At 39.1% G+C, this 26,650-nt stretch overlaps 1 protein-coding gene across 5 annotated transcripts in view; it reads right to left on the bottom strand.

Moving 5' to 3' along the window:
- Positions 1-1,554: 1,554 nt before the first annotated feature.
- The window catches only part of RPS6KA6 (ribosomal protein S6 kinase A6), a 36,729-nt gene continuing 11,633 nt past the window's right edge, over positions 1,555-26,650 (bottom strand). For 4 of the 5 annotated variants that reach the window (XM_069015066.1, XM_069015068.1, XM_069015069.1 and 1 more), the window contains exons 3-22: positions 26,220-26,336; positions 23,514-23,595; positions 22,654-22,734; positions 22,080-22,159; positions 19,144-19,250; positions 18,847-18,884; positions 17,648-17,790; positions 16,841-16,911; positions 15,439-15,527; positions 14,961-15,025; positions 13,389-13,491; positions 12,206-12,330; positions 11,796-11,921; positions 11,245-11,334; positions 10,460-10,618; positions 9,875-10,036; positions 9,394-9,470; positions 8,571-8,688; positions 7,392-7,532; positions 1,555-6,531 (exon numbers count right to left, since the gene is read on the bottom strand). In XM_069015066.1, coding sequence (XP_068871167.1) covers positions 6,406-6,531; positions 7,392-7,532; positions 8,571-8,688; positions 9,394-9,470; positions 9,875-10,036; positions 10,460-10,618; positions 11,245-11,334; positions 11,796-11,921; positions 12,206-12,330; positions 13,389-13,491; positions 14,961-15,025; positions 15,439-15,527; positions 16,841-16,911; positions 17,648-17,790; positions 18,847-18,884; positions 19,144-19,250; positions 22,080-22,159; positions 22,654-22,734; positions 23,514-23,595; positions 26,220-26,336 — 2,100 coding nt within the window. In that variant the 3' untranslated portion in view covers positions 1,555-6,405. The remainder of the gene's footprint in view (positions 6,532-7,391; positions 7,533-8,570; positions 8,689-9,393; positions 9,471-9,874; positions 10,037-10,459; positions 10,619-11,244; positions 11,335-11,795; positions 11,922-12,205; positions 12,331-13,388; positions 13,492-14,960; positions 15,026-15,438; positions 15,528-16,840; positions 16,912-17,647; positions 17,791-18,846; positions 18,885-19,143; positions 19,251-22,079; positions 22,160-22,653; positions 22,735-23,513; positions 23,596-26,219; positions 26,337-26,650) is intronic. The other variant, XM_069015067.1, reaches the window with a different exon arrangement.

Genomic DNA, 26,650 nt, shown 5'->3' with positions numbered 1-26,650 from the left:
TCAAAGAGCAGGCCCCAAAATGGCTCTGGAGAGTCAAGGAGTTGCTCCAAGGCCAGAACTGCAAATAACCCCAAGGGGAGGGAGCTGCAAGGAAGCCCCTGTCCAAACAGTGCCTTAAGGGACTGCAGAACCGACCTCACCTCTGCCAAAAGCTTTCTGTGTCTTTCAAGAGGCCCACAAGAAGCCCCAGCCTCTGAGAGCAGCTCCCCAGAGGTTCTGGAGGGAGTTTATTAAACAAAAGTTAAAATAAATACAGTTAAATCTGTATTTTGGCAAAACTGAGAGCAGACACCTGCTTCCTCTTCCCGCTACTGCTGGGGCAAGCAAAGGTGGGAACATCTTTACCTTAAAACATTTTGCACCCCATAAAAACACAAAAGAGACGTGGGAAGGTGCCTCTCACAATCATAAAGCTTCAGAGATGAATCATGAGGAAAACAGCTCCTGAGAACCAAAATTTGCCAGAAAACAAAGAGAGCAGGATACGATTAAGGCACATTCTGGAGTCTTTTTTTAACTCTTGGCTCATCCCTGTCCTTGGTTCTCAAAACATTCAGTAAGGTTGGCCTTTAATCCATGCCTTGTCTCTTCTCCCACTAGCAACACCTTCACCAAGCCTGCAGATCTCAATACCTGAGACTTTCAAACTTAGAGGAATGTTCTTTTCCAATTTGATTATTTTTTCCTGCCTACCTTGAGTAAAATCAAGCGAATCATCACCATCTTGGAAACTTTTTTACCTGCTGCCTCCTCTATGGCTTCAGTCCCCCTCTTCTCTCCCACCACAGTGCTGGTAAAAGCAGTGTCTTGTGTGAGCAAACAGCACCTGGGAGATGGACCTGAGGCAAACGTGGGAAAACCTTTCTGTGCATTCAAAAAAAATAAAGTATCTATAAACCATTTTGAATACCGACAGCACCAGCAGTTATCAAACACCTCAGGAGGATTTCAAACCCAGTTTTCAATGTCATTCCTGTCACTTGCAATGCAAGTGTCTATTTTCAAAGGACCAGATCTTTGCAGGAAAATTATTTCCTCTTAATATATGGAGTCAAATTTAATAGTTACCTACAAAACATAGAGGTAGATGATCCCACCTGATGAGATGTGAGGTAACACATCAATCCTACCACTGAATGTCTGTTTTACTGCAAGTGTGGCATGAAACACTTGACTGAATATAAATTTATACACAGCTCTTGATGTATGTGAGATTTTTGGCAAGGTTTATGAAATAATTCACATACATTTAATTTCGGAATGTTTGCTCATTGTTTTTTATATCCATTTGAAAAACAGGAGCAAGTGAACTTCCAAAGCAGAAGTGATGGATTTCTGTCAATTACCAAATGTTATGAATTTACAACCCTTTTATTCTGGTACTCAAGGAACTGCCAGCTAATTAAAACTGTACCTTTATGATTATTCAGGGAGTTTGACAAAAGTAAATACAATTTTGAGGTTGTCTTTGGTGTGTTGTAGTTGAAGGCAGCAGTGCCAAGAAAAACACCACTGCACTTCCAGACCCGGCCTTGCAAGAAGAGGAGAACGTAGTACAATGCAAACTTTAATGTCAATATATACAGAGCTTTAAAGAAAACATTTCTTTTAAAATTAAATGAAATAAATACAGTATGATACAAAATCCACAATATGCTTAAGAGAAAGAAATGACAGTTACAATATCTGATAACGGGGACCTTGTGTAGAGTTTCATCTTTGAAGTACCTCAGAGAGCATGGAATTCATTGCACACTGTTCTCAATTAATGCCCTTTATGGAGATTTAGCCACGTGCCAGGAGAGCTTCAGCTCTAACCAGAGCATCAGTGCAAGATGCCAAAGTGCTTGGGACATTATGACAATGCAATTAATTAATTAATTAGCAAACACTGCTCAAAAGCCTAATGCAAAACACTCAAACCTGAACACTTGGTCCTGCAAAGCAGATCCACCTCCAGCATCCTCAGTCTTCATGTGAAAAACCCCACAAGAGGATTCAACATTATTCAAACTCACTATTGGTAATAAGCTATTGCCCAAAAGTTAATAATTCAGAGATATAATCAATTAAGTATCTTTTAAAGCTTTCAGAGAAAGTTTGCTTTCATTACACAGGAAAAATCTCAAGAAAACCAGCTGCTGATGATTCTGTGAGGGACTTTCTACTTATGCAAATTATTACTATGTTCAATCAGCTTCAGCTATACATTAAGGGTAGGGTTTTTCAAACTTGTATCTGTTCTTCTATTCCCAAGGAACAAGAGAATTTGGGGGAGCAAATATTTTAAAAATAATTGGAGCAGTGACAGAGATGTTGGTGCAGAAGGCTGGTGTGGTAGGAATGAAGTGCAGGGGTGTTACCAACAGCTCTCAGTGCACACCCAAGAGACTTTTGGAACAAACTTTAAGGAGAATTTTATGTTTTTAACCTTATAGAGCTCCTTTAGGATACATAAGGACTCTATTACAATCACAGCTTCAGAAGCTTTCTGGAAACTTGGAGAAAGAAAAACCTGCTCCTCCCCTCCCACAAACATTTGCAAACTTTTAGTTCTGGATAGGACTGAAAAGCTTAAGTGCTACAGAAATACATAAAACCCTGTGTTTGCATTGATGTTTTAGCCTAGTTTTACTGACATAAACCAGGAGAATTATTATAACCTTGTATAACTCATTTAACTCAGCTCTACAGACCAGTCTCTAAGTACATTGCAAGGAACTCCCAACTGCTGATGTTTGCTAAAGGTTATTTTAACTATTGGACAGATGAAGATCAGCTTTGGAAAAGGAATTCAAACATGGAAGACAGAATTCAAGCTCAACATGACTGACTTGGGTGAGGTTTTGGATGCCTTCTCTGGCTGCAAGAACATTCAAACAACAGAGGCCTCAAATGATCAGCAGGCTCAGCCCCCTGCACCTCAGGCTCCTGGTGTGGGCAAGGGGAATTCACTGATTTTGAGCACAATGGGAAAAAGAAGCAAAACCACACAACACTGAGGCCACACAAGCCACAGATGAGGAGCTTGACTGGACCCAGCCAGGCAAAGCTCTCAGGAAGGGCACTGTGCCCCCACACCACGGGCTCACCATGGTGCCACTGCAGTTTTTGGATATGGAACAGGAATAGAACAGAGTTCCTCACTTTTTATCCAAAGGATAACTGAAGGTATAAATTGAGATATTCCTGCGGTAGAAAAAACTGCAGAACAGGTCCTGAGCCCACTGCAGTGGGAGTCTGCTTTCTGTGTGCACCAGAGCTGGAACTTACTGATAATGATCATCACCAAACATCAGAGCAGGAGCTTTTCTGGCAGGAAGTCACAGCCAATATTTTATCATTTAAGATTTAACTCTCTGGAAATTCCTTTAGTCTGAGTGCCTATTTCTGTGTGATTACGAACCTTTGTGAAAATTTGACTTTTTTTCTAACTCAGTAAGGCAGCAATAACATAACCAGTTTGTAAACTTGAACTGTGCCCAGATGATATGAAACTATTTCCACCAACCTTTCACTGCAGCCAGAGCACGTTCCCATTACCTGCTCTTCCATCTCAAACTGAAAGCTCATGAGCAGACCATGCTATTTTTAGATATCAAAACCTAAGTTGGGAAAGAAAGGGATGAGAAACAGGCAAAAAATTCCCAAAGAAGCCTCACAAAGATGATCATTAAATACAGTAAAAGTAAACTGCAAGTGAACTCTTTCGTGTTCCTGCATATCCCAAATATTTCCAAGACTGATATGCTGAAATAGTCAGAGCAAGGGAACTTTTCCCCCAAATCAAGGATTACAATTGGCATACCAGGGTACACTGGCCTGTCAGATATAACATATCCATATGTTTTCCCCATGATAAGACAACTTTGCAGTGTTGCAGTCACTGAAGCTACACTTTTACCCCTGGAGTCCCACTTGCACTAAAGGCCAGGAGTGATACAAAACAGGGATAACTTTACAGGAGATGTTTTAAATACTCTGTAACAAATCAGAACATCCACCTTGTTTGTGTTCTTTTCCTCTCACCACCTTTGTGCTGCACATCAAGAACAACTTGAGTCCCTTCAGCTGCTTCCAACTGCTCTTGTGCAAAATGCTTTTAAGGTGCTTACACTGTGGTGCTTCTAAGCAAGCTAAAAGAAAATACCAACAAGAAACACTGTTAAATGATTCATGGGTAAAGCCATTAAAGACCAGCTGCTGCCTTACAGGAAAGCTGAAGACAATTCCAGTTTGACATTTTCATTGTGTTCCAGGCCTTGCATTACCTCTTATCCCCAACACAGCTTTTAGGACTACATTTCAACCCACATTATACCTTGACCTGGCTCAGGTGGTTTAATTTCCAGCACTTTTGCCTTTTTTTTAGTGAATTCAAATTCTTCTGGCAGTCATCTTTAAATTTACATAAAAATGACCCTGGCAAAGTGTAGACAAGAGGTTTCCAGGCATTCTTGCTGGCAAAGGTCTTCAGTAAGGAAAAGGAGGATGAACCAAAAAGGGGCAAATTTTGTACTAAACAAGGAGCTTTCCAGGAAGCAGTTGTGTTCTTTGATAAGCTTTCAAGCATTTCAAACAGGCACCTCAAAACTAGGCACAAATGGCCCCTAAAGCTTCCAACATCTATCAAGCACTCAAGGAATTCCATCTGGGGGATGTTCTGCTTGATACAAAGAGCACACCTATGTTTGCTATATCATTAAGTCTCAAATCTACATATACCTAACTATTTGGCCAGATAATGTCCATCTTCCCCCACCACAACAGAAGAAAGCAGCTTATCTAAAAGTACTTCCAACACCACCAAGTCCTTCACAGGTATAAGCAAAATCCAGCCAACACCTCCCATGAGATCTGAGTTATCACCGCCACTCCTGGTGCTTGGGCCAGAATTCTCCTGGAAGATTTTTTTTTTTTCCTGTCTCAAAATGCTGATTTCTGTCAGCCCTGGGGTCTTACAATTGAAAATTCAGTGATGACAAATGAGTCTGAACTATGTTTGACTTTTGGTCACTTCACAGTCTAATGTCACTAATACATTTAATATTTAAGATCATCCTGCTATGTCACTATAATTGCTCAATGTCTACAACTTTTGAAAACACTTCTAAGTGTATCTCTAAATGAACTACCAGCAGTTAGCACTGGTTTTGAGTCAGGAAACTCCAAGATAATTCTGGCCCTGAAATGAATTTCCTCTCCACCCCAGCATTTAGGAACAGCTGAAGTCCTAACACGAGACAGAGAGGGTGAGTGAATGCTGGCCACAGGATGGTGACAGGAATTTGCCCATAACATGAAATTTCTTGGTCAGAATTCCCTTACCTGGGCACAACAGCAAGGCTTATTTATTTTCCCAAGCTACCCCTACAGTTAGGCAAAGAGAATTTTGCAGTTCTGTTCTGTAATATTTGTACATGCGGCGAGAGAGTCAGAGAGAAGCAACATTCTATTAAAAAAAATCAAATAAATAAAAGATAAACCCCAAGTGCCAAGTTGGTTATAATAAAGTGTCAGTTTGTCTCACATGCCAAACAAACCTAATATTGGGTGTATTCAGTGGAAAGACTGCTGAGGAAAATAACACAGTAGTTGTGTTAATGGATGGGAAATGTAAGTAACAAAGGATTGAGCTGCGTGATGTTGTCTTGAAGTGGTACCAATGTTTTTGACAGCATGTATTGACTTTCTCCAGCTCAGTGCAGGACACAATTTGTGGTAACAACCAGAAATGTTCATTTTCCTGTTAGAGGCCATAAGCAGCATTTCTTTTGGGTCACGAGTGATCAAATTGAAGTGCAGGATCTTGCACATCCCCTTTGGTTTGTATTTCCACAGAAACTCCTCAGTTACTGGCACCATGCAAACACAGACCTCCCAAATCAACAGTGATGAGTTAACACTGGCACATCACATTGCTCAACTCTGCATAATAGTCATGGACAAGGTAAAGGAATTGAGTTGAATCAGTGAAGTGCCCAATTACAAAATGAAGAATTTGCCCTTCACAGCAAGGTCTAAAGGTGTGAAGCAAAGAAAACTCACACTGACACTTTATGTACAACTTGGTCATTGGTAACGGTCCCCTAAATCATTTTTTTTAACTGAACCCAGCAAAACTATACAGAATGTGAAAGAATATTTGCAACAGATCTCAAAGGACAGTGTAGAGAAATTCATTATGGTGTACCTGATGTTTAAATTAACTTAACAGATACGGCCTGTAAAACAAACACAGTATGAACCTGTGGATTTTTTTTTTTCTTTTTAAAAAAAGGACTTTTACAGAATTCAAGTAGTGTAGCAGGAAACCATAGATGCCTTTTGATCACAGGTCAGGCAAAATAGAGCCACTTGTTGGGTTTCCCCCTCGCTTGTGTCTGCTCAGGTGTCCCAGTGGATCTATAAGTCTGTGGATGTGAGCTTTTTCATGCTCCGTCGCTGAGCTAAACTGGAGGCTGCCACAGGCTCCAGCACTGGCTGAAATGTCTTGTGATTCAGTGCAGAATATGTAGCAGCCATGGCTCCCTAGAGAAAAAGGAAATACATAATAATAATGAATATATATAGAAGTTTCAATCAGAAAATAAAGCAATTAAACATAAAATACTCTATTAACCCCATTAAAACCAAACAAGACTTATGCTAGGTCATGTGAATTCTATAAAGTTGGTTAGGAAAAAAAAAATCTGTTGTTGAATCTTCCAAATGTTAATTTCTTTTTCTTTCCTCTGTATTTTCTTTGTATACCTCAGATGTAGGAATCACCTGCTAATGTAGGTCAGAATTTGTGTTTTTCAAGCCAAATTAGCACCAATTTCTCAAATACAGCCACTTCAGTGGCTCTTCAGATCCTGACTTAGGAGACAAGTCAAGAACTACCTTAAAGCAAACACCCAGAAAAATCTCTTCCTTTACACAGAGGTTAAAAAGAATCATTGACCAATAATTTGGAGAGGGACTTGGTACAAGGGTATGTAGTGCCAGGACAAGGGGGAATGGTCTCCCACTGCCAGAGGACAGGGTTAGATGGGATATTGGGAAGAAGTTCTTCCCTGTGAGGGTGGGGAGGCCCTGGCACAGGGTGCCCAGAGAAGCTGTGGCTGCCCCTGAATCCCTGAAGTGCCCAAGGCCAGGTTGGATGGGGCTTGGAGCAACCTGGGCTAGTGGGAGGTGTCCCTGCCCATGGTAGGGGGTGGATGGCCCAGCTTTAAGGTCCCTCCCAACCCGAACCATTCCATGATTCCATGAATTTGTCTCACTATGTAGCTTAAATATGTCAGTACTATGGAAAACAAACAGAAGAAGTGAGAGATCTGTCTTTAGCTCTAAACCAACTCAACTCCTTGCACAGCCCCCAGCTCAAGCAGCACCCCAGGTGGGTTTACCTTTACTAGATGTGGGGCATCTTGCCTGTTGAGCTGATAATGAGGCAGCTGGTCCCTACAGGCAATCCAGGAATGCTTCAGCACCTGCTCGGCCGTGTACCGCTGGTGGGGATCCACGTGCAGCATGTGTGACAACAAGTCCTGCAGGGAAGGGAAACACACAGATTGCTCAGTCCAAATCATCTTAGGTGGCCTTTAGAGCATCAGGGATGGCAGCAGTGAGAGAAGCACCCGATGTGGAGGGATTAACACAATGCAAACATACAGAGATCAGCAGACAAATGGGATCATTCTGTGCCCTGACACTGCAGAAGGCTGAGAACAATGTGTGGTACTATTGGAGCAGTGCAACAGAGCCAGCCTTGATTGCAAAGGAACTCACTGTTGTGCCTTTTGTGTTTATTATGAATATAATCTTTAAAAGACTAGAAATCCTATTAAAATGTAGCAGGCAGATTTTATGGAGGAAAGCTATTATTTGCAAATCTCCCTCTCCTTGTTCACTCTGCACTTTGGGCTCTGCTGACTCCTTACTACAACTGAATTCAGAGACAGTGAGACACCAGCAACGAATTTTTCCTTCAGAAAGCTACATAAAGAATAAAGCCAACAGCAATGGACACTTGTTTTTGCCTGTTAGAAGCATTAGCAATAAGCTACTAATTAATTACAACATTGGTCCAAAGGAGAGGTGGGTGGAAAGGGCACAGAACAGAGACAGCAACAGTTTGAAATAAAACCAAAATATGAGCAAGCTGACAGAATGTTCCCTTTGTTTTAGGTACAAAATGTGAAGCATTCTTAAATACACAGAAGTGAATTTCTTGAGCTAAGACAGCAGCCAACAAGCATTCTGAATCACTCCTACTGAAATGAACAAATAGTGCAGTTCCAAAGGATCAGGAAAATATTTAAATATTAATATTTAATATTAATGCTGATATTTTTAAAAGGTAACACTGGTGATTAAGATACCCACAGAGGGGGTCAACACCATCCCAAGGAATTCATATTGATTACAGATGGAGTCTTTAAATAAGAAGGTTGGAGCAGATATCCTTCCCTTCAATAAAGTCTGGAGATAATAATAAGCTACACTTAACAGAGCCCTCTAGTTGACAAAGCTCAGTAGATTTCACTGGAATTCTATAAAAATATAAAACCAAAACACATTTACACCTTTGCTGCATCTGAAACAGTGTCCCAGTTGCCTCCACTTAGAGAGAATTTTCCACTGCCTATCCGTACTAGGATCTCCTCAGGAGTATCATTGGGACCATTGGCAAATGGAGTATAGCTGTTGAAAGAAAAAAAAAACAAAACAAAACCACCTTGTTATAGATAAAAACTGCAAGAAATTGGTAAAATCTCATGAATCTGAGTCAATATCCCACTGCCAGCAGACACACATCACAGAATATGCACACACACTATTAAATACTTTTAATATTTCTAATATTACACGAGAAGTACAGATTTATCAAGAGAATAATTTCCAATATACAGGTTTTAGCCATAAGGCTAAAAACGTGCTCTTTTGCTGTCAGAGCAGAATTCAGCAAACATCTCTCATTTGGCCACTAGATGCTTCCTAGAGCTTCATCAAGTCTGGATGTTTTCTAAACTCCAGAGATCACAACCATGAGTGTTCTACAGGGCCAGGAATGCAGCCTGGGGCAGGAGACACAAGGTGAGTAAAGGGGATGGGGGTGGGAGGATGAGAGGCTGGAGGGTAAAAAGAAACCCACCATGTATTTTCACTCAATTCCTTCCTGGAAACTGGGGGAAGTCTTTGGCACCTCCAGTCCTGCACTATGGAAAGAGAAGCTTGAAGCTACTTGTGAGATAAACCTGGTTTATTTGGCTTTGACTCAGAGCTGCCTGTCCCACCTGAGTGTCTGTGTCATTCCATGAGGCAATGCCTCACCATTTCTATGGAAGCAGGGATTCAGGCAACATTCTGGGATTTTAGGTAAACAAAACAGCTCAGAAATATTCTCACCCTGCCAACATTGTGTAAAGGAGAACTCCCAAGCTCCATATGTCACAAGCAGCATCATATCCCTGTCTCATGAGAACCTATGAAACAAAGAGTGTTAAAGACTTGCCATATATTAAAAAAAACCCCACCAAACCAACACCACGGCCTAAGGAAGGGTAAGACCATCCCTGGATCATGTCAGAGATTTGATTGTTCATTTTCTAATATACAGGTTGCAGTAAGTACCAACAATATTTCTTGTTCCCAGAACATCATCTCTTAAGATTTTCAACAGGCTCACATCTTATTTTTGAGGGTGGACTCTGCTGTTTTTAAAGCAGGTTTATTATAAACACACGCACCAGTGTTTAAAAAGCATGTGTGATTATATTTAAAGAAAAGTAACAGAATTGTTGAGGCTTCTTTCTGAGCATTGCTGAAAAGTTTAAGCATTTGATGCACCAAAACCAGCATAAAGAAAACACAGAGCAGCTTGAAATACCTCTGGTGCCACAAAGTTTGCAGTGTAGCAGGGAGTTAGAAGTAGTCCATTTTCTCCTCTAAGTTGTTTTGCAAATCCAAAATCACAAATCCTGATGGAATCAGCATTATTTGAATCATCAGTATATAAAATATTACTGGGTTTAAGGTCTCGGTGCACCACCTTTAAACAAAGACATTTGAAAAGCCATCATTTAGGAGGAGCAGGTACATTTGTTTGTAATTTACAATTTATAAGAGATATTCTCTAGATGAATATACTTATGGGAGTTTAAACAATTACATAACTTTAAAGGACCCAAAAATTCTAGTTCAAGTAATATAATAAAAACCTCCTGGCTCATAATCCAACTAGAGCCAACATCCCCATTTGGCAACAAGGAGAACAAGACAAAAATCTACTGTTTCATAAAATGTAGAATCAAGAGATTTTGCCAGGATAACAGGATACGTTGTTTCTATCATTCACCTTTGTGATAAAATACAAAGCCTTTTGGCATGAAAACAAGCCAATCAAAGCACCCAGGGAAAGGAACTGGTAATTTCAGAGCTGTGACAGGGGTGTGGGGCAGAAGGGCTCACTCACTCCCTGGCAGTGCAGGTAGTCCACGGTCTTGGCGATGGTGAAGAGCACAGCGCTGGCCTCCCGCTCCGAGAAGAATTTCTGCCTCAGGATCCGGTCCAGCAGCTCCCCCCCCTTCATCAGCTCTGTGACCAGGTAGATGAATCTGCCATCATCATACACCTGGGGAGAGGTTTAACAGTGCACTCACACAAAATACACTCAGATAGATCTATTCAAAGGCAACATCTGTAGTTACATATCCCCATAAATCCCCTCCTCCCACAGGAGCGGGCAGCACAAACAGCAGGGACTGCCAAAGCAGGGAGTGCAAGGCAGCTCATGTGTCATCCTGGGAGTTCATGACTCAAGCTGTTAATTCATCATTCTTGATCCAAGTTGTTAATTCATCACTCTGAGTTACATTTTTCAGTGTAAGAACTGCTGTTGGAAGAGGAGAGCAATCCTACACTCCCTACTGCTCTTCCACGGGCCATTTTTAGGTGCTGACACTTGGCATACACAGGACATGGTTACCAACATATTGGCTGCTCATTTGAAACAAGAAGAAATATGGCCTTTCTAACCTTTACATCACTTCTCACTTCAGGTTTGTTAAACAGCCTTTAGAAAAAATTAGTATCAGGACAGCATTGTATTTTGAAATACTCCCTCTACTATTATGTACTGCTCTCCCAACAGATTTCACTATGCAAAAGAAATTTAATGAATCCCAATAAACTGCCTGTATCTGCATTTATTTTTTGAGCACTGTCTAATAAAGAGGTAGCAGAGAAAGAGGTACATACATCCTTTAAAGTAATAATATTTGGATGTTGCCCATAACGCATGAGAATCTCGATTTCTTCTGAGGGATCCCTCTTGCTTTTATCAATTATCTGCAAAATAATACAGGAAAAACAACTTGCATAAACAAAGTCTATTAAATAAAGACATTTTTTGTATTTATATTCTCATTTCAACAACAACAACAAAAAACCTCTAGAGTTCATTACTTCTTACTAAGCCTGAGTAATTAATCTTCCAGCTTCACATCCCATTTATTCATTTCTTGCTCTATCCTTGTTAAAATTCTATCATTATTGCAGCCTATCCTGCTCCACTGAACAAAGAAATGCACTGGACTGTCTGAAGCATCACTAATTCCCTGCAGCCCAGTTCCACCCTTGTGAATCTCACTTTATTTCAGGTGTTCTCATCATTGTACAGTATTTTCAGCCTTCAAGATTGTAACTTACCAACACATAAACAGCCACAATAACTGGAAAATTCACAAATACACGTTTTCAAATCACTAGACAATATTTTCAGAATGTCAGAGTGGAATTTATTCCAGTACCTTCACAGCAAACTCCATGTTTGTAGCTATGTGGATACATCTCTTGCAAACTGAGTAGGAACCCACACCAATATCTTCTTTCAGTTCATAGACATCAGTGAACTGTGCACTGTTTCCATGAAGCTGCTTTAAAAAAGCACAGGCAAGTGGTTATCTAAAGCAACAGGATTCTCTTTGCCATTACACTGTTACCAACAGCAGAAGTTTCTCCTGCTTGCTCATCATTTTTCTTTGAAATTCTGCCTCCAGAAAAACAGTAACTCACTTTTTAAAATTAAGAACATCCCATGAAGTATTTAATAAGGCACATTTTGTAATGGTCTCCTCAACAAAGCAAGAACAACTGTAACTACTGGATGTCAGTCAGTCTTTGACATGTCAAAGAAGTTTCCCAAAAAGGAAAGCATTACCTGGACTATGGGCAGGATATTGGTGAGGGGTGATATTTTATGGTCTTCTACAGTAGTCGTTGCAACAAAACTAAATCCCTTGAAGAGCTGGTGGGCGTTTGCACTGGGTGGGACCCCTGGAGAATCTGGGGGCAGACAGACACAGGATTAGTGTGGCTACATCCCAGCAAGGCCATTTTCTAACATCCAGGACAGGTATGTTACAAAAACTGTTTTGAGGGAAGGGAAGCAAACAAGAGGAACACCAATGTTAAATAATAAATAAAACTTCTGGTTTGTTATCTGTGCTCTCTTACTTCAGTAACAAACACAAACAAGTACTCCAGGGTTTTATCTAAAACTGTGAAGCACTGCAGGAATTTATGCATGAGCACATGTTTTAAGGAAGAAGTTTATGGAAACAAAGCTACTTATGGAAAAGAAATAAAGATCTGAGCACTGTCTTGTGCTCAACAGCTTTGCAACGCAGAAGAACAACCACAGATTGCACTGGTCCAGTGGTGAATGTGCTGCTGGCAAGGCACAAGTGAGGCAACACAAGAATATCCAATAAGTAAATTATCACTGAAAAAAATATCACTGAATGATTAGAATTAAGTTTCCCTCAGATTATATTCTGTGCACCTCTGAATTCACTATCTGAAATCTCACAGTGAGCACAGCTTAATAATTTTGTGTAGCCTATTAAAAGCACAGAGCTTCTCCAAACAAACATGAGAAGAGGGTTTAAAAGCTGGATGCAGCAGGAAAGAAAAAAATCCACAAAAGAAAACCTGAAGTGAAACTTGAAGCACACTAAGCAATAATAATGATAATAGTTAATGTTTCTTAAAGCAAGCTATTCTCCATGAAATACTGACCCTAACAATAATCACTGCTGCAATCAAATTGAGTTTACTTTTAGTATTAAATACTTCCCCTCAAACACTGCATGTTGGACTTTAATCATAAATAGAAACCATAGTCCAGCTTTTAATATTCCATTTATTTTTTAATTCCTGAGTCAAAGATTAGCAAAATATTCAAAGAACAGAAACCTGCTGAGGGGAACATCCTCCTTCAAAGCACTGGAACCCTGGTGCATCCTTTCCTTTTAACTCTGTCACTGGTTTTTTGTTGTTTTAACATTAACTTGAACCCCTTGTCCCACAAACCTCACCAATTTATAGCCATGCACAGTTACCTTTTGGTGTTTTTGCTGTGAATTCTGGATCAAAACAGAAAGTATCTTCTGGCTTTCCAGAGGCAGGTTTGAATGGAGGCTGAATTTCTCTTCTGAACAGTTTCTGAAGGAGAAGGACAAAGATAAGTAAGGGTCAATGAACCTTCCATGGACTCTGTAACTTTGCCAAGATAAAGGGTAAAGGACAAAGACCTCAACCAGTGTCAGGCACATCCCTCTTGGCAAGGAACTGCCCGTTCTCAAAGCTCTATTCCAGGATTTTCCTAACCCACCAAACTAAAATCAGGCAAAGATGGGAAAGATCTCAAATCTGCAATAAATCCCATTTACAGCTGAGGAATAGAAAATTTCATGTCGAAAGATGTTGAATCCCCATGCAAAATTCAGGAATTTCTGAGAGCATTTCCTTGCCTTTTCTCTCCTGCTTTCAGACCTATTTTTCGCAGTTTATTTAACCTTCCTGCACAAAAACACACAGTGTATTTTAGTTAAAAAAATCAAAACAACAAAACTAACCAACCAACAAAAACCAAGGAAATGGGACCGGAATGCATCCCAAAGAAATAATGAGATAAAATACAGAAGTGTCATCAACACCACCAAAGTGAAATAAACACAAATTTTACTGTCAAATTAAAAAAATATATATACAAAGAAAAAAGAAAGAGTTAGGACTGCTGAGCTTTCAAACTTTCCTGCTGATATTTATTTCAACATCAGCCCCTTCAAAAGAAAAAAAGTAGATAATCAAGCCAAACAAGACAACAACTTTTGAAGTGTATTCACATAAAACAGTGAAGTTTTGCTATTACTGAAAACTTGTTGCTGAACAGGACTCTGAGGCAGCTGCTGCATAAACACAGCTAGAAAATCACTTTTCAGAAATAAATACACAGAATAAACAGATGGAGAACGATGAGGGGCTTCAAAGAAATAGGTCAGCACAGCCACATCTTATTTATTCCATCAACCCTTCTGCAGCACCACAGCAAAGGGGGGATTTATTTCACACACACCATCTTGGCTTTGAGAGTGTTTCTGGCAAACACAGCTCAGAGGATGAGCGAACCACAGAGGAAAATCATAAGGTGCTCATGAAAAATTGAAGCCAGGAGTCATGATCTTGTAGGCTTTGGATCATCCTGGAGCACCTGAGTTAATTCCTGAACTGTGCCTGGGATAGGAGTGATGCAGAGGGAAGTCCAGGACAGTTACAGCCACAGGGAGCTGTTGTGCCCTGCAGGGGAGCACTGGACAGACACTTCCTGAAGGGTTCCTGGGAACACCAGCAGCCTCTCCCAACTACAAATGCCCTAACTAACCCTTTAAGCTTGAGGATGCTGCAACTCCTAATTATTTAGAAAGTAAATGCACAATTTATAATTAATACTCTCTATCTGCAGTAAATACTGCAGCTCCAGATGCCAAGGAATTACAGGAGAAGCCAGGATGTGCCAGTCAGCAGCAAGGCAGTGTTTGCTGGGCCCTATTCAGATGTAAATACTTATACAAATGCTACAACACACAGCAAAATTAACAACAGCTTTATCATTCAGATCCTTCTGTACTCACATTCCAGTCAACAGTAGAAAAAAAAGGATGTCTCTTGATTTCTTCAACTCCATCTGAACCAGCTCCTGAACAAAGAAAATACTGTAGTTAACACACTTGTGGCTAAAATCTAAAGATTGCACTAAAAATCAGTTCATTTCTAAAAAGTTTGCACAGACATGGCTATTTGAGGGAACTGTGAATACAGAGTTATTCCAAGGATGTAAAATACCTAGGGAGGCAAACAGAGCACAAACAGCCCATAAGTACAGAGTCAATATTCTTTGCTCTGACACTGTCAGAGCTTTGGCTCACTCCTAAGAGTCACTGATCCAAGAAGTGACCATTCCTTGGCCAAACCCAGGAAGTCATGATCCAAACTAACAGGTATCCAAATGTTACTGATCACCCAGAGCTTCAGAGTCTCTAGCAACTACTTTTTTTGAAATAAAAAGTTAGGTTGAGTTGATTATTTAAAGATCAAAATAAATGAACCAACCTAATCTATTTGATGGGTTCCTTTTAAACAACATCCTCAGGAGACTTTGTGCTTCAGGGCTGAGGAACTGAGGCATCCCAAGCTTTGCCCTAAAAGAAAACAGAGAACAAGTCAGAGGAAGAAACTTGTCTTGGTAAAAACTGTCTACATAGATTTCACTGCACAGTTTGATCTATCAAGGATCTATTCCAAAGCCTTGCAGAGTGCACATACTTAACTCATCAACTTTTTAAGTTTCCTATTATATGAGTGTTTTAAAATAAAACTCAACAAAGAACAAACACATTAGACCTAAACCACCAAACCCCACCGGAGCCCCCAAAGCAAGCTTTATGCTGCAACAAAGTAAAATAATTATCTCACAAATACATAAGTATTTTCAAAGAAATCTTCATGTCACCAGGAGGTTTTTACCAAAATAACTACCACTAACTCAATGCCAGAAGAGACTCACCAAATCCCCAGATACCTGTCCTTGAAGTGATTGCTACTATTCCTCCAGGGAAGGGCCTCATTGAGCCATCATATAAAAGCTCACTGACTTTACCATTTATTTTATTTAATGGAAACTCTAATGCCAAGGCAGGGAAATCTTGTGCAGAACTGCAGCATCACCAGGAGCTGCAAGGGAGGCAGCTCGTGGTCTGCTCCATCCTTTCAGAGGCAGCACCACCAGGAACTCCCACTCAGGGCAAGCTGCAAGTGCCCTATGCTGGGAAGAACAGAGTTTCCCTCTCCTTCCCTTCCCCATAACCCCTCAGAGGGCCCAAGACTGTGCCTGTGCTAGGAGGAAACTCTTTGTTAGCTGAGCACAAAGACAGATGAGAACATATTTGCCCAACAGCTCCACTCACTGAGCACCAGTTCACCCAGTTTGTCCTGTCCAACAGCTTCTGTTGTAACTGGGGTAATTTAAGATGGGAATTTGAGCACGTAAGTGCTCTCCACACATCTGTACACAAAGCAACACCTGATCACCTGCTGCTTACAAAACAAGGTGTGCTGTAACAGTAGCAAGGGAGTGTAACAACAACAGGAGTGTAAATCAAGCTGCTCTAAGTCACTGCACTGTTCTTATCTTTATTATCTTTATTATACGCCTACAATCAAAGTACAAATTCATCCCTGAGATTTTAATTGCTGGGGATACTTAATGGTATTTCACAGTTTGGGATTTAAAGCTTATCAAGGGGCTTTGCTTTTTTGTTCCTGTTCCAGCTCAGTGCTCTTAGAATCAAAAAATGGTTTGAGCTGGAAGGGACCTTAAAGTTCATCTTGTTCCATTCCCTGCCATGGGGACACCTTCCACAAGACCAGGCTGCACAAGGAGTTACAACAAGCTGTTAAAACATGTTTAAAATGACATTATCTGACTTCTGAAAAAGAAAAGAGATATACTTACTTCAGTATCATATTCATAGTCTCATTTCGATCTTTACCTTGAAATGGCAGGGTACCAGTAAGCATTTCAAACTGGAAAGAACAAATGTTAATCTAAATCAACACTTCTTCCCCAATTGCTGAAACAAAGTGTTAAGCACTGCACTCTTTCCTATCTCTACATCAGACTGGTTGAACTTTGAAATGACTATGAAAATGTTAAACCTAAAATTCTGCTCTCACTTGTAGTTTACATGATGATAACAGTGGTAAGTGTAACATAAAGATGATGGAAGAATATTTTGCACCAAGAAGCTACTTAAAAGTAATAAATCTCACATAACCAGGTTTTAGAAGTAGCCATATTCTAAAAACTGCAAGAATGGTGAATTCTAGAACAGTGGCTTACTTTTCAAGTAAGGCTGAAGCTGCACATCCCAGCAAGGGCAGAAGTGGCAGCAGTTACTGGCTTATGTCACTACTCCAGTCCAGCACTCCTTCCTCAGGCTCACTCTTACAGAAATGCCATTAATATTCCTTCAAACCAAACCTTCAAGTCTGTTTTTAAATTTAACTATCAAGTAACATGCAAAATAAATATACAAAGTGAAGTCTCACACTGACTACAACTGATTTTAACTACTAATGGATGACACACAGGATTTTTCTGGTGCCTGATAAACATTCCCTAGAGGTGAGAAGTCAATTTTATTCCACCCAGTTATTGAATCGTCCCCCTTACCCAAGCATTCCTAATTAGAACTGGACAAGCTTATTCTAAGTGCATTTGTGTGAGTTTAGCAAGGGAAGCAAGAGGCAAATACAGTACCATGAGGACCCCAAAGGACCACCAGTCAGCACTCTGGTTGTGCCCTCGCCTGTTTACCACTTCAGGAGCCATGTACTCTACAGTACCACAGAAAGAATAGGCCTTCTTCTCTTGGTCTACTGATTCCTTGCTGAGTCCAAAGTCTACAACAACAGCATCACAAGAATAAAGCCAGTAAAGAACTTCAGGGGCAAAAAAATAAATCAATATATGGTACTTCAAAATCCAAGCGTTGAGAGGTTTGGGTTGGCTATTTTCAGAAATATGATTAGCACAGCTCTCCATGAAACAAGAGACTGCAGGTATCTGGAGATAGCACACTTAGCTTACTACACACCTCCAAAACCATTCTAAAGGTCATTAAATTCATGATTAGCCATCAAAATTATTACTGAAATAACTTGGCATTTGAAATCATACACATTTAGAGCTCTAAGATACTCAGAGGTTCTCATTTTCTCTCTTTACTGCCTGCTTTATTCACTCAAAAAATTGGAGAGAAGTAAAAATCAGTTTCAAAGGGAATGCAGCCTCCATGGTCTGGTCTTACTGAATGATGAATAAATAAAATCACACTAAAAATATTGTTGTTACATAAGGCAACATGGTTCTGTAGCCTGCCTCAAGTTCAGTGCAGAAGAGTCCTGCATTCCCAGAATATTTCATTCCCAGAACACTTTTTTCCCCATTTTGAATACACAACCCTTGACACTGGCTCAGCTCTCAAACATCCTGTTTTTCATAAGTGAAAATGATTGCTAATCAATGATCCCATCCATTATATCCACTTTCAGAAGAAAGTGACAAATTTAGGACTGAATTATATTTAAATATACCAGAATTTCAAAAAGTATGCATTTGATAAACCTGATTTCCATCACCATTATCCCATTGAGTCTTTGAGGGTTTAAAAAACTTCATTTTCTCTTGGAATCTAACAGCAATATCTCAGATCAAAATATACAATGACATCTCTAATACAAAAGCATCACCTTAAATGTAATTTAAAGCTTTCAGAAATTTATAGTCATTTGTTTTCCAAGCAGTCAGTCTTTTGTATACATAATTTCCTAGAATATATGTATTTGGACTGTTCCTCACAGATCTTTTTTCTGCAATATTATATGCATTTAAAATTGATAATACAGAAACACAAAAAAGCTTATTTAGAAAGGGCTGTATTAATGAGTGGTGCCTACCTGTTAACTTGATATGTCCTGCTTCATCAAGCAAAATGCTGAAAATTAAAATTCACATTCACCAAAACACATAAAGAGCAATGTTTATATAAAACATTTAAAATATAAGTTAAAAATGATGATATCCAATTGTTATTACTTTAACAAGCAAATATTATTTCATTTAAACCACAGCTATGTGTTTCACATTTTGTACTTGTTTACAAAGTCTAACAAATAGTTTTAATTTTTTACAGTGGAAAAGGCAAAGCAACAAGCAAAATACACATAATAGTGGTAAAATACATTTTACTTTACTTTTCTGGCTTCAGGTCCCTGTACACAATTCCCAAGCTGTGAAGGTGATCCAAAGCAAGGGCCAGTTCTGCGAGGTAGAATTTCACATCTTCCTCTGTAAACATAACCTAATAAGAACTGTATAGATTTACCTTCTGATCTTGTCTTCAGTTTTTAAAACTGCAATCTAAAAAACACATACTCCTGTCTGCCTACATTTCAAATTTAGTTTTAAAAGTCCCTTGTGAACTCATAATTCATGAGCTCAGCCAAGAGAAATTATTTACTAATATCTGTTAATTATAAAGTGCACAAAGAACTACCTGCAATACTTAAATAAAACCATCAGCATTACTGCATAGCATGAATTAACTTTTAGATAATAAATGAATTGTTATATTTGGTGTAACTGACAGCCAGCACTCCTCCTGCCACAATCACAGACAGTTTTCCACTGCATCATAAAATTTAACATATGGCTGCTGTATTGGGTGAGTGTGAATTCACATTAACATATTATAATATTTAGAAAAAAAGTAAAAATCATTTAAGAAAAAAGAACACAGAATAAAACACTGGTGACAATAACAATGACAGCCTGGGAGTTGAAGAATGTACTCTGCTCTTAGGAAAAAAAAATAAAATGAAAGAATCCTGGTGAGACACTGAAATAATGATGTTGTTTCTAGAGCAGAGATGCACTTCTGTCCTGAACACTCCACAGGTTGCTTCTAATTTAATACACAAAAACTGTGCCTGCTTTGGCTCTTGTCATGTTCTACAAATTACTGGAGGAGCTTGGAATCTTAAAATTGTTGGATTGAATTTGGGCTTTAAGTGAACTATTCCCTTGTTTGCTGAATCCAGCAGGAATGGGGCGTGCAGCCACTCAGCTGCTGCCCAACAAGGCTGAAATGAAGCTACCTGGGCTCCCTGATTCAGTGCCACTGCTCTGTACTTTGAATTGTTCAGGTGACCTATTCTCCAGGCACAGAAACATTCCCTGATTTCCATAATGACAGGTGTTAACCTTGGGTGAACAAGGAAGATGTTACACTCCACACAGTGTCACCTTCACGCCTTTAAAGAGCAGTGTTGATGCTGGGTTTCACCTCTTTCAAAAGAGCAGAGGGAAACCTTGGATTTCATTACTCCTTGGATTTCATTACTCCTTGGATTTCATTACTCCTTGGAGCAGCCAAAATGCAAATCTCAGAACACAATGATGCTAAATGTTAATCTACCATCTCCCCATAATGACATTTAAAGCTGTTCTCTGGTCAAGTTAAACATGATGCAAGTCAATTTCATTAAATATTACCAAAAATTCTTCATTACACACTCATCTCACTGCCACAGCTGAAACTCTCATACCCACATTAGAATTTAAAGACCAACAAAAGTCTTTTAATAACTTCATACTAAACCAAATTAACTTAATTAATTTAAAACAATCCTTGTGTGCAAAGTATGAAATGCCACGGGGAATTTATCCTCATGTGCATTGTCCTTAGGCAGTGTTTTACCTTGGACTTTTGAAATTACTTCACATTCCCACCAGAAAATCAAAACTTTTTTTTTTTAATGTCTATATATATATAAAAGCCACCATAGAAGGTAACTGAAGTGTTCCAACAAACAGGTGGAGTCTTAGCAGTAAGAAAATTTGAGAATTATGACTTCTTGGTTCCCACAGGGAATACATCCCTCTTTTCAACCCCTGACAGAGGTCTTATGGATAGCCTTGCATTTCTTATTTAAGAATGTTGCACAGTGGATAATCCCAGCTGGGCTGGTGCAAGGGAACAGCTCGTCCTGCTATTCCAAAATTCCCTCTGTAATTAAACATCCCATATCAAAGCAGAGCCTGACCTCTTTCCTACCTCCTGCTCCAATAACCTGGGACAAGTCAGTCACTTGAAGGTTTTAACAGCCATTTTAGCTTCCAGATTAATTAATTTTGAGCTCAATTCTTAGACATAATCATTGTGTTACCAAGCTCAGCTTTTAACAAAATTGCCTTTAAATTCTTCCTTCTCTTTTGCCTGTTCCTAAAGTAAAACCTTTCTTTTGTTATGAAAAGTATATGGGGAAAAAACTCTCTACATACTGGGAATAAACAACCTCCTCTGTGCCATGAAAAAAATCAGATAACACAGTTTTCTCATTTAAGAAAGTGGCTTTTCCTGTGCTTTGGCAATATAAATGGATTTACAGTGATGAAAACACTGAAAACCTCTCTTGCTGTGAAGCTGTTGAGAAACTGCCATTAAAAATTTAGATCTTTATAAAAGGTTTGCCAAACGAAAATAAAAGTCTTCTAAACGTGTTCATAACACTTAAAGTAACATATAATAAATATTTGATGGCAAATGTTTAAAAAAAATAACAACAGCCTGTAGCTGTATCCCATTCCCTCCTGTGAAGCTCTCCCTCCAGAAAACAAAAATAGAAATGAAAAATTCAAGGTCCAGTTGTGTGCCAGGGTTGGATGGAGGGGAGTGGGCTCAAAAGCACTCCATGTTCCCACTCTGTGGGATTCAGGATGAGCATTTGGATTGCAGCACAAGGCAATTTTACAGTGCAGCAGAACCCTCTCAGGGCTGCAGGATTCCAGGAGCACCTAAGCTGACTAAGAGCATGAGAACTACACATCCCCTTCCTTCAGTGCTAAATATTCATTTACTTCAGTTGTGTTTCCAAGCAACAAAACATTTTTAGACAAAAGAACTGTACTTTGCAGATGCCAAATTAAAACCTGGGCTACTCATCAATACACACTCGGGTTTCTTAAGGATAGAACAGAATCTAGAATATGTAAGGAAAGCCCAACCAAGTTATTAAAAACTTCACTATGACAAGAACTATGAGGGAAAACAGGTTTAGAAGCCAATCTTGTACCAACAAAACCCAACCCCTGTCTAAGAGTGAGTGGAGATAAAATTTTAGGTACTTACCTCTTTGGATAATCGTGTGAATACATCTCCTCCCCTGAGAAAATCCAATATTAAATAGAGCTTCCCTTCAGTCTGAAAGGCTTTGAAAATAAAAAATAAAAAAGTAAAAATCAATAGTTATATGACAAAGCTACAAAACAGATCTGAATGCTTTTACAACTAAGAAATTTCAGTCACAGGCAATACTTTTGTTGTGGAACTGAAATAATTCAGCAGCACACAAGGTAATTTATTGAATGATTCCTCGCTTCTTCAAAGAAGAAAATCTTAGTCATGAGAGATGATTAAAATAATGTTCTTTTATTTCTCCTTTGTCAAACAGGGAAACAGCAAGAATGTCAATTACTGGGGTTTGGTTTAAATCAATGAAAAGTGCAAAATCCCTGCAGAACTTGTTAGAGTTGTTCCAAATCTTTAATTTCAAGAGGGCTTAACCTAAAACTTTTATATAGATGAGTATTTACATTCCTTTTTTTTTTTTTTTTTTCCAAGTTGCTAGAACCTAATGTGGAGCCTCCAAAAGTGAGACTGAACAAGAGCAGCTGTAGGCAGAGAGGAAGGAATCTGTACCAACCATAGTGCAGTTTGACGATGAACGGGTGATTTACTTCTACCAGGATGTCTCGCTCCATTTTGGTACGGACTCTGTCCCGAACTGGGGGAGCAAGGGAAACAACCCAGTGTGAAACAAATGCAGCTGGTGCAACACAAACACAGCAGAAAGGCTTTGCTGTCTAAAGGAATCGCTTCCCTCAACACCTTTTTAATGTTCAAGTCTCCCAAAAAACTCATTCCCTCAGACAGCAGAACTCTGGTTTGTTTCTTGCCTGACCCAACTTTCTTATTTGCTTCATTATATTTCCAGCACATCCCCATATTTTTTCATTATCCATACTACTTTCAAGGAAAAAAGCTCCCATCTACATCCAACTTCAATTTTTGAATTAACTATCTGTACTGAATATATAGTATTTTTAAGACTATTTTCTCCTCTTTAACAGTAACAGTCCTATTTACACGCAGTGGACTCACACCCGTTCAAGTGGCTCCTGAAAGCCAAAACACTGAATTAAATTGTTATGGCTCCTGAACAAGAGAATGACTTCATTTTAACCACAGCAGAGTTCTGACTTAACAAAAGACAAAAGGAAAACTGTTTATGAAATTAACTTGTTTTCATATAATGAAAAGTCTAAACAGAATTAAATAATCCAATTTTAAACTTTGAAAGAGCATTTCTGACCACATAATTAAAGCTACCTGGCCAGGTTTAAAATAACACTTAAACATGAACTTACAAGTTACTAAAAAAAAAAACCTACTGTCAGAGAAGAGTTATGAACTCACTGACAAATATTTAAGATTAACAAAAGCTTTTAAATACAGGTGCACTAAACCCCATGGTCCAAAGTCTCAGCTGAAAGACAAACTTACCTTTTAAAGAAGCTTTTTTCAACACTTTCATTGCATAAAGCTGCCCAGCATCAGGCCCAATTATCTTCCTCACGAGGAAGACCTGGCAATATAAAGCCAATTTTTAAATCACTGCAAGCTTGGTAATCAAATCCAAACTCTCACAAAGCATTTGCAAACCTCCTGTTAACGTCAGGCAGCTTCCAGTGCTCTGCTGGAAGTACTAAGCACACACCTTTAAAGGAAGAGCAGAACTGCACTCCTTGATCAGATCAGAGCTGCAGCAACACCGAGCTCTCTGAAGCATTACCTCGGCCACAAACTTTGGATTCTTTCCTGGTTTACTAAAAAAAGTTCTTACAGAAAGATGTTTCTTTCTATCACTTGCTTGGAGAATGACAATTCTGCCTGGTCTGCCACCTCCCAAGAGGTTTTTGAGGTTTAAGACCCAAGTCTCAAATATGAAACATTCATTTTATTAATGAATTCTTGTACAAGTGGTGAGATGAAAGCAAGGAAACCTCACCATTTAAGATCAAAGCGCCCTTTCCCTCTGGAATAGCAACTCCAACAGGTTTTTCTACTTTTTTCTCTCCAGAAGAGTTTTAAAGATAGATGGGATATAACTTGACACTGAGAAAAGCATATCAGATAAAATACTGCAGTACAAATACATGGAGCTACACTAATTTTTAACCACCAGATCTTCCAATTTACAAATTAGTTTGATATGTGCTCCTACTTCTAAATTGCTGTTCTTGTAATAGCAATTATTAAGTTATGAATTATTAGGTTTAGCTGCAAAAAGTAACATACAAGTCCCAAGAGAAAGCCAAGACTTAACCAAAATTGCCTCTCTGATCTCACCTTATCCAGACTTTCATTTACACTAGATTTATTTACCTCTAGAAATGGTATGTATTTTTTCAATGATCTTGTCAAATTTTCCACTCTAGAATCAGAAATTCAAGCACCATCATGACTAAGTTGTATAGGGTTGGGAGAGGTGCTGTTTTTATTTTAAGCTCTGGTTAGAAGAAAAATGTCCTCATGTTTCAAGGCTGTCTGGCTTTTTGTTTTAATAAGTTTTGCCCAATAACTGACCTACAACAGTGCTCTCCTATAGGTCAAGAGGGTAGAAAATAGTAAAGAGAGTAATTTGAACACCAGTAACTAAGAAAACAGCTGTAGATGAATACAATCCCAATTATAAAATATTAATAATAAGCACATAGGAATATTTTAGTCTTAATAACCAACAACTTGTGAGAACATAAGGAATTCATGTACAAGTTACACATTTTAGCCAATAAGGCCCAAAACAGCTGAAAACTACTGCAGCACCACCTATTTATTTAATTTGCAGACAAAGCCTTGGTAACCCCACATCTGCTTTAGAAGGCAAACAATTCCTCAAAGGATGAAGAGACAACTTCAGTTAATTCAGGAGGTTTAACCCTTTATTTCTGTGGGAGTGTAAAATCCTGCATGTCAAAAGCAGGCTCCAGCAATCCAACCCTGTGTTTGCCAAGCCCAAAGGAAGGACCCTGGGAGTAGAAACTGGCAAGAGAAAACACCATGAAGGCAAAGCCACTGATCTGCCTTGTTTGTTTTCTCTTTTCAAAGGAAAGCAACAGAGACAGAGACTGAGCTCAGGTGTGCAACAGGCACCATGCAGCTCCTAAAGCTGCTTCCTGAAGCAGGCACTGCCAGCTTTCCAAAGCTCCAGAGCATGTCTGGCCAAGCTGGTGGGATTCCAAGCAAGAGCATTCCTTAGGCTGGCAGAACCCTGAACTCTGGGAAGCCAAATCTGAGTCAGGGCTGGCTGTGCCAGCTGTGCTGAACCCTGAGGTAGCTTCACACATCTCAAGTCAGGAGTAATAAATATATGGAGCTTTTCAGGCTCTGACAGCGAGAAGTGTGTGAGGGAAACCAACACTAACAGGTAAAGAAATGTTTCTGAAACCTCAAAGTATTAAGAAATATTTAGAGTCTGTTCTCTACATCATCACTGATTCACAGAGTGCCTTCCTAATGTCTATTTCTGCATCTCTCATTCCACTCTATGCAGAGGTTTGTTCCTGCCTAGAGACACACACAGAACCAGCAGAAGAACAGGAAAATGGGAACATATGTAAAGCTGATTGACTACTTTTGATGCACTGCAAAAGATGCAGTTTGAGTTTGGTTTTCAAAAATTAATTACCTCCTTATACACTAGGATTAATATTTCAACTACTGTGTTTCAACACAGTGACTGAGAAATCAGATTTTTAACTTCATTTCTGCAAAGTGACACATTACAAAAGGAAAACATTGTAACAAAAACCCTGCCATATTTCTTCTCTGTGCCCTCCAAATAATTAGAGTATTTTAGCTGCAGATCACTTGGTAAATACAGCAAAATAAAAAACATTAAATACATTTCCCAGGTTATTTACTTTACTGTTACTTTGGTTCAAGTTCCAAACTGCCACAATCAACTCTTCTGTAACTACATAAATACAGATTTTGTGTCTTGAAAAAGCCAAACATTCCCAGCATGTCAAGTCCCATCATTAAAAGACAAACCACCATTTCCTTCAGAAGGTTCTGTCCATGGCACTGGAGCAAGGCTGGAAAAGGATTCAATTACTCAACACATTTTCAAACATTCCCAGCAACTCCACTGGCCACTATTTCCCTGTAATGTCTGGACAGGTCTATGGAACAAGTTTATCATCTTACCTTTCCAAATGATCCCTGTCCAAGAACCTTAAGTAGTTCAAACTGTGCTGGATCTGCTTTCTCACATCCTTCTTTCACGTGGTGTGTAATAGGAATTTCTTTCACACTTCCTTCATCCTGTGATTTCAAAGCAAACAAAATACAACAGTGAACAGGCCTGCAGTAACTAAGTCTTGCTAAACATGCATGTAAATACCTGGATTTTTCTTTGTTTAGTTCTATTTTAATAAAATATTTGAAATTCTAATAAGGCATAAAGGAAAATTGTTCAAATGTAGAGCTCTCCCATCTATCTTTTCTTAAATAGACACATCTAAAATTTCCAAACTGAAGGAAAATTCTCAAAGAATGCTCATTTCCCTTTGCCATAAATATTCCAACTGCAGAAAAGCTGGATTATTTTACATGAAAGAAATAAATGTACAGATTTT

The sequence above is a fragment of the Aphelocoma coerulescens genome, chromosome 4A (assembly GCF_041296385.1).
Source record: "Aphelocoma coerulescens isolate FSJ_1873_10779 chromosome 4A, UR_Acoe_1.0, whole genome shotgun sequence".
Taxonomy (NCBI): Eukaryota; Metazoa; Chordata; class Aves; order Passeriformes; family Corvidae; genus Aphelocoma; species Aphelocoma coerulescens.
The sequence above is the reverse complement of the archived record's forward strand: the minus strand, read 5'-3'. Positions and strand labels throughout refer to the sequence as shown.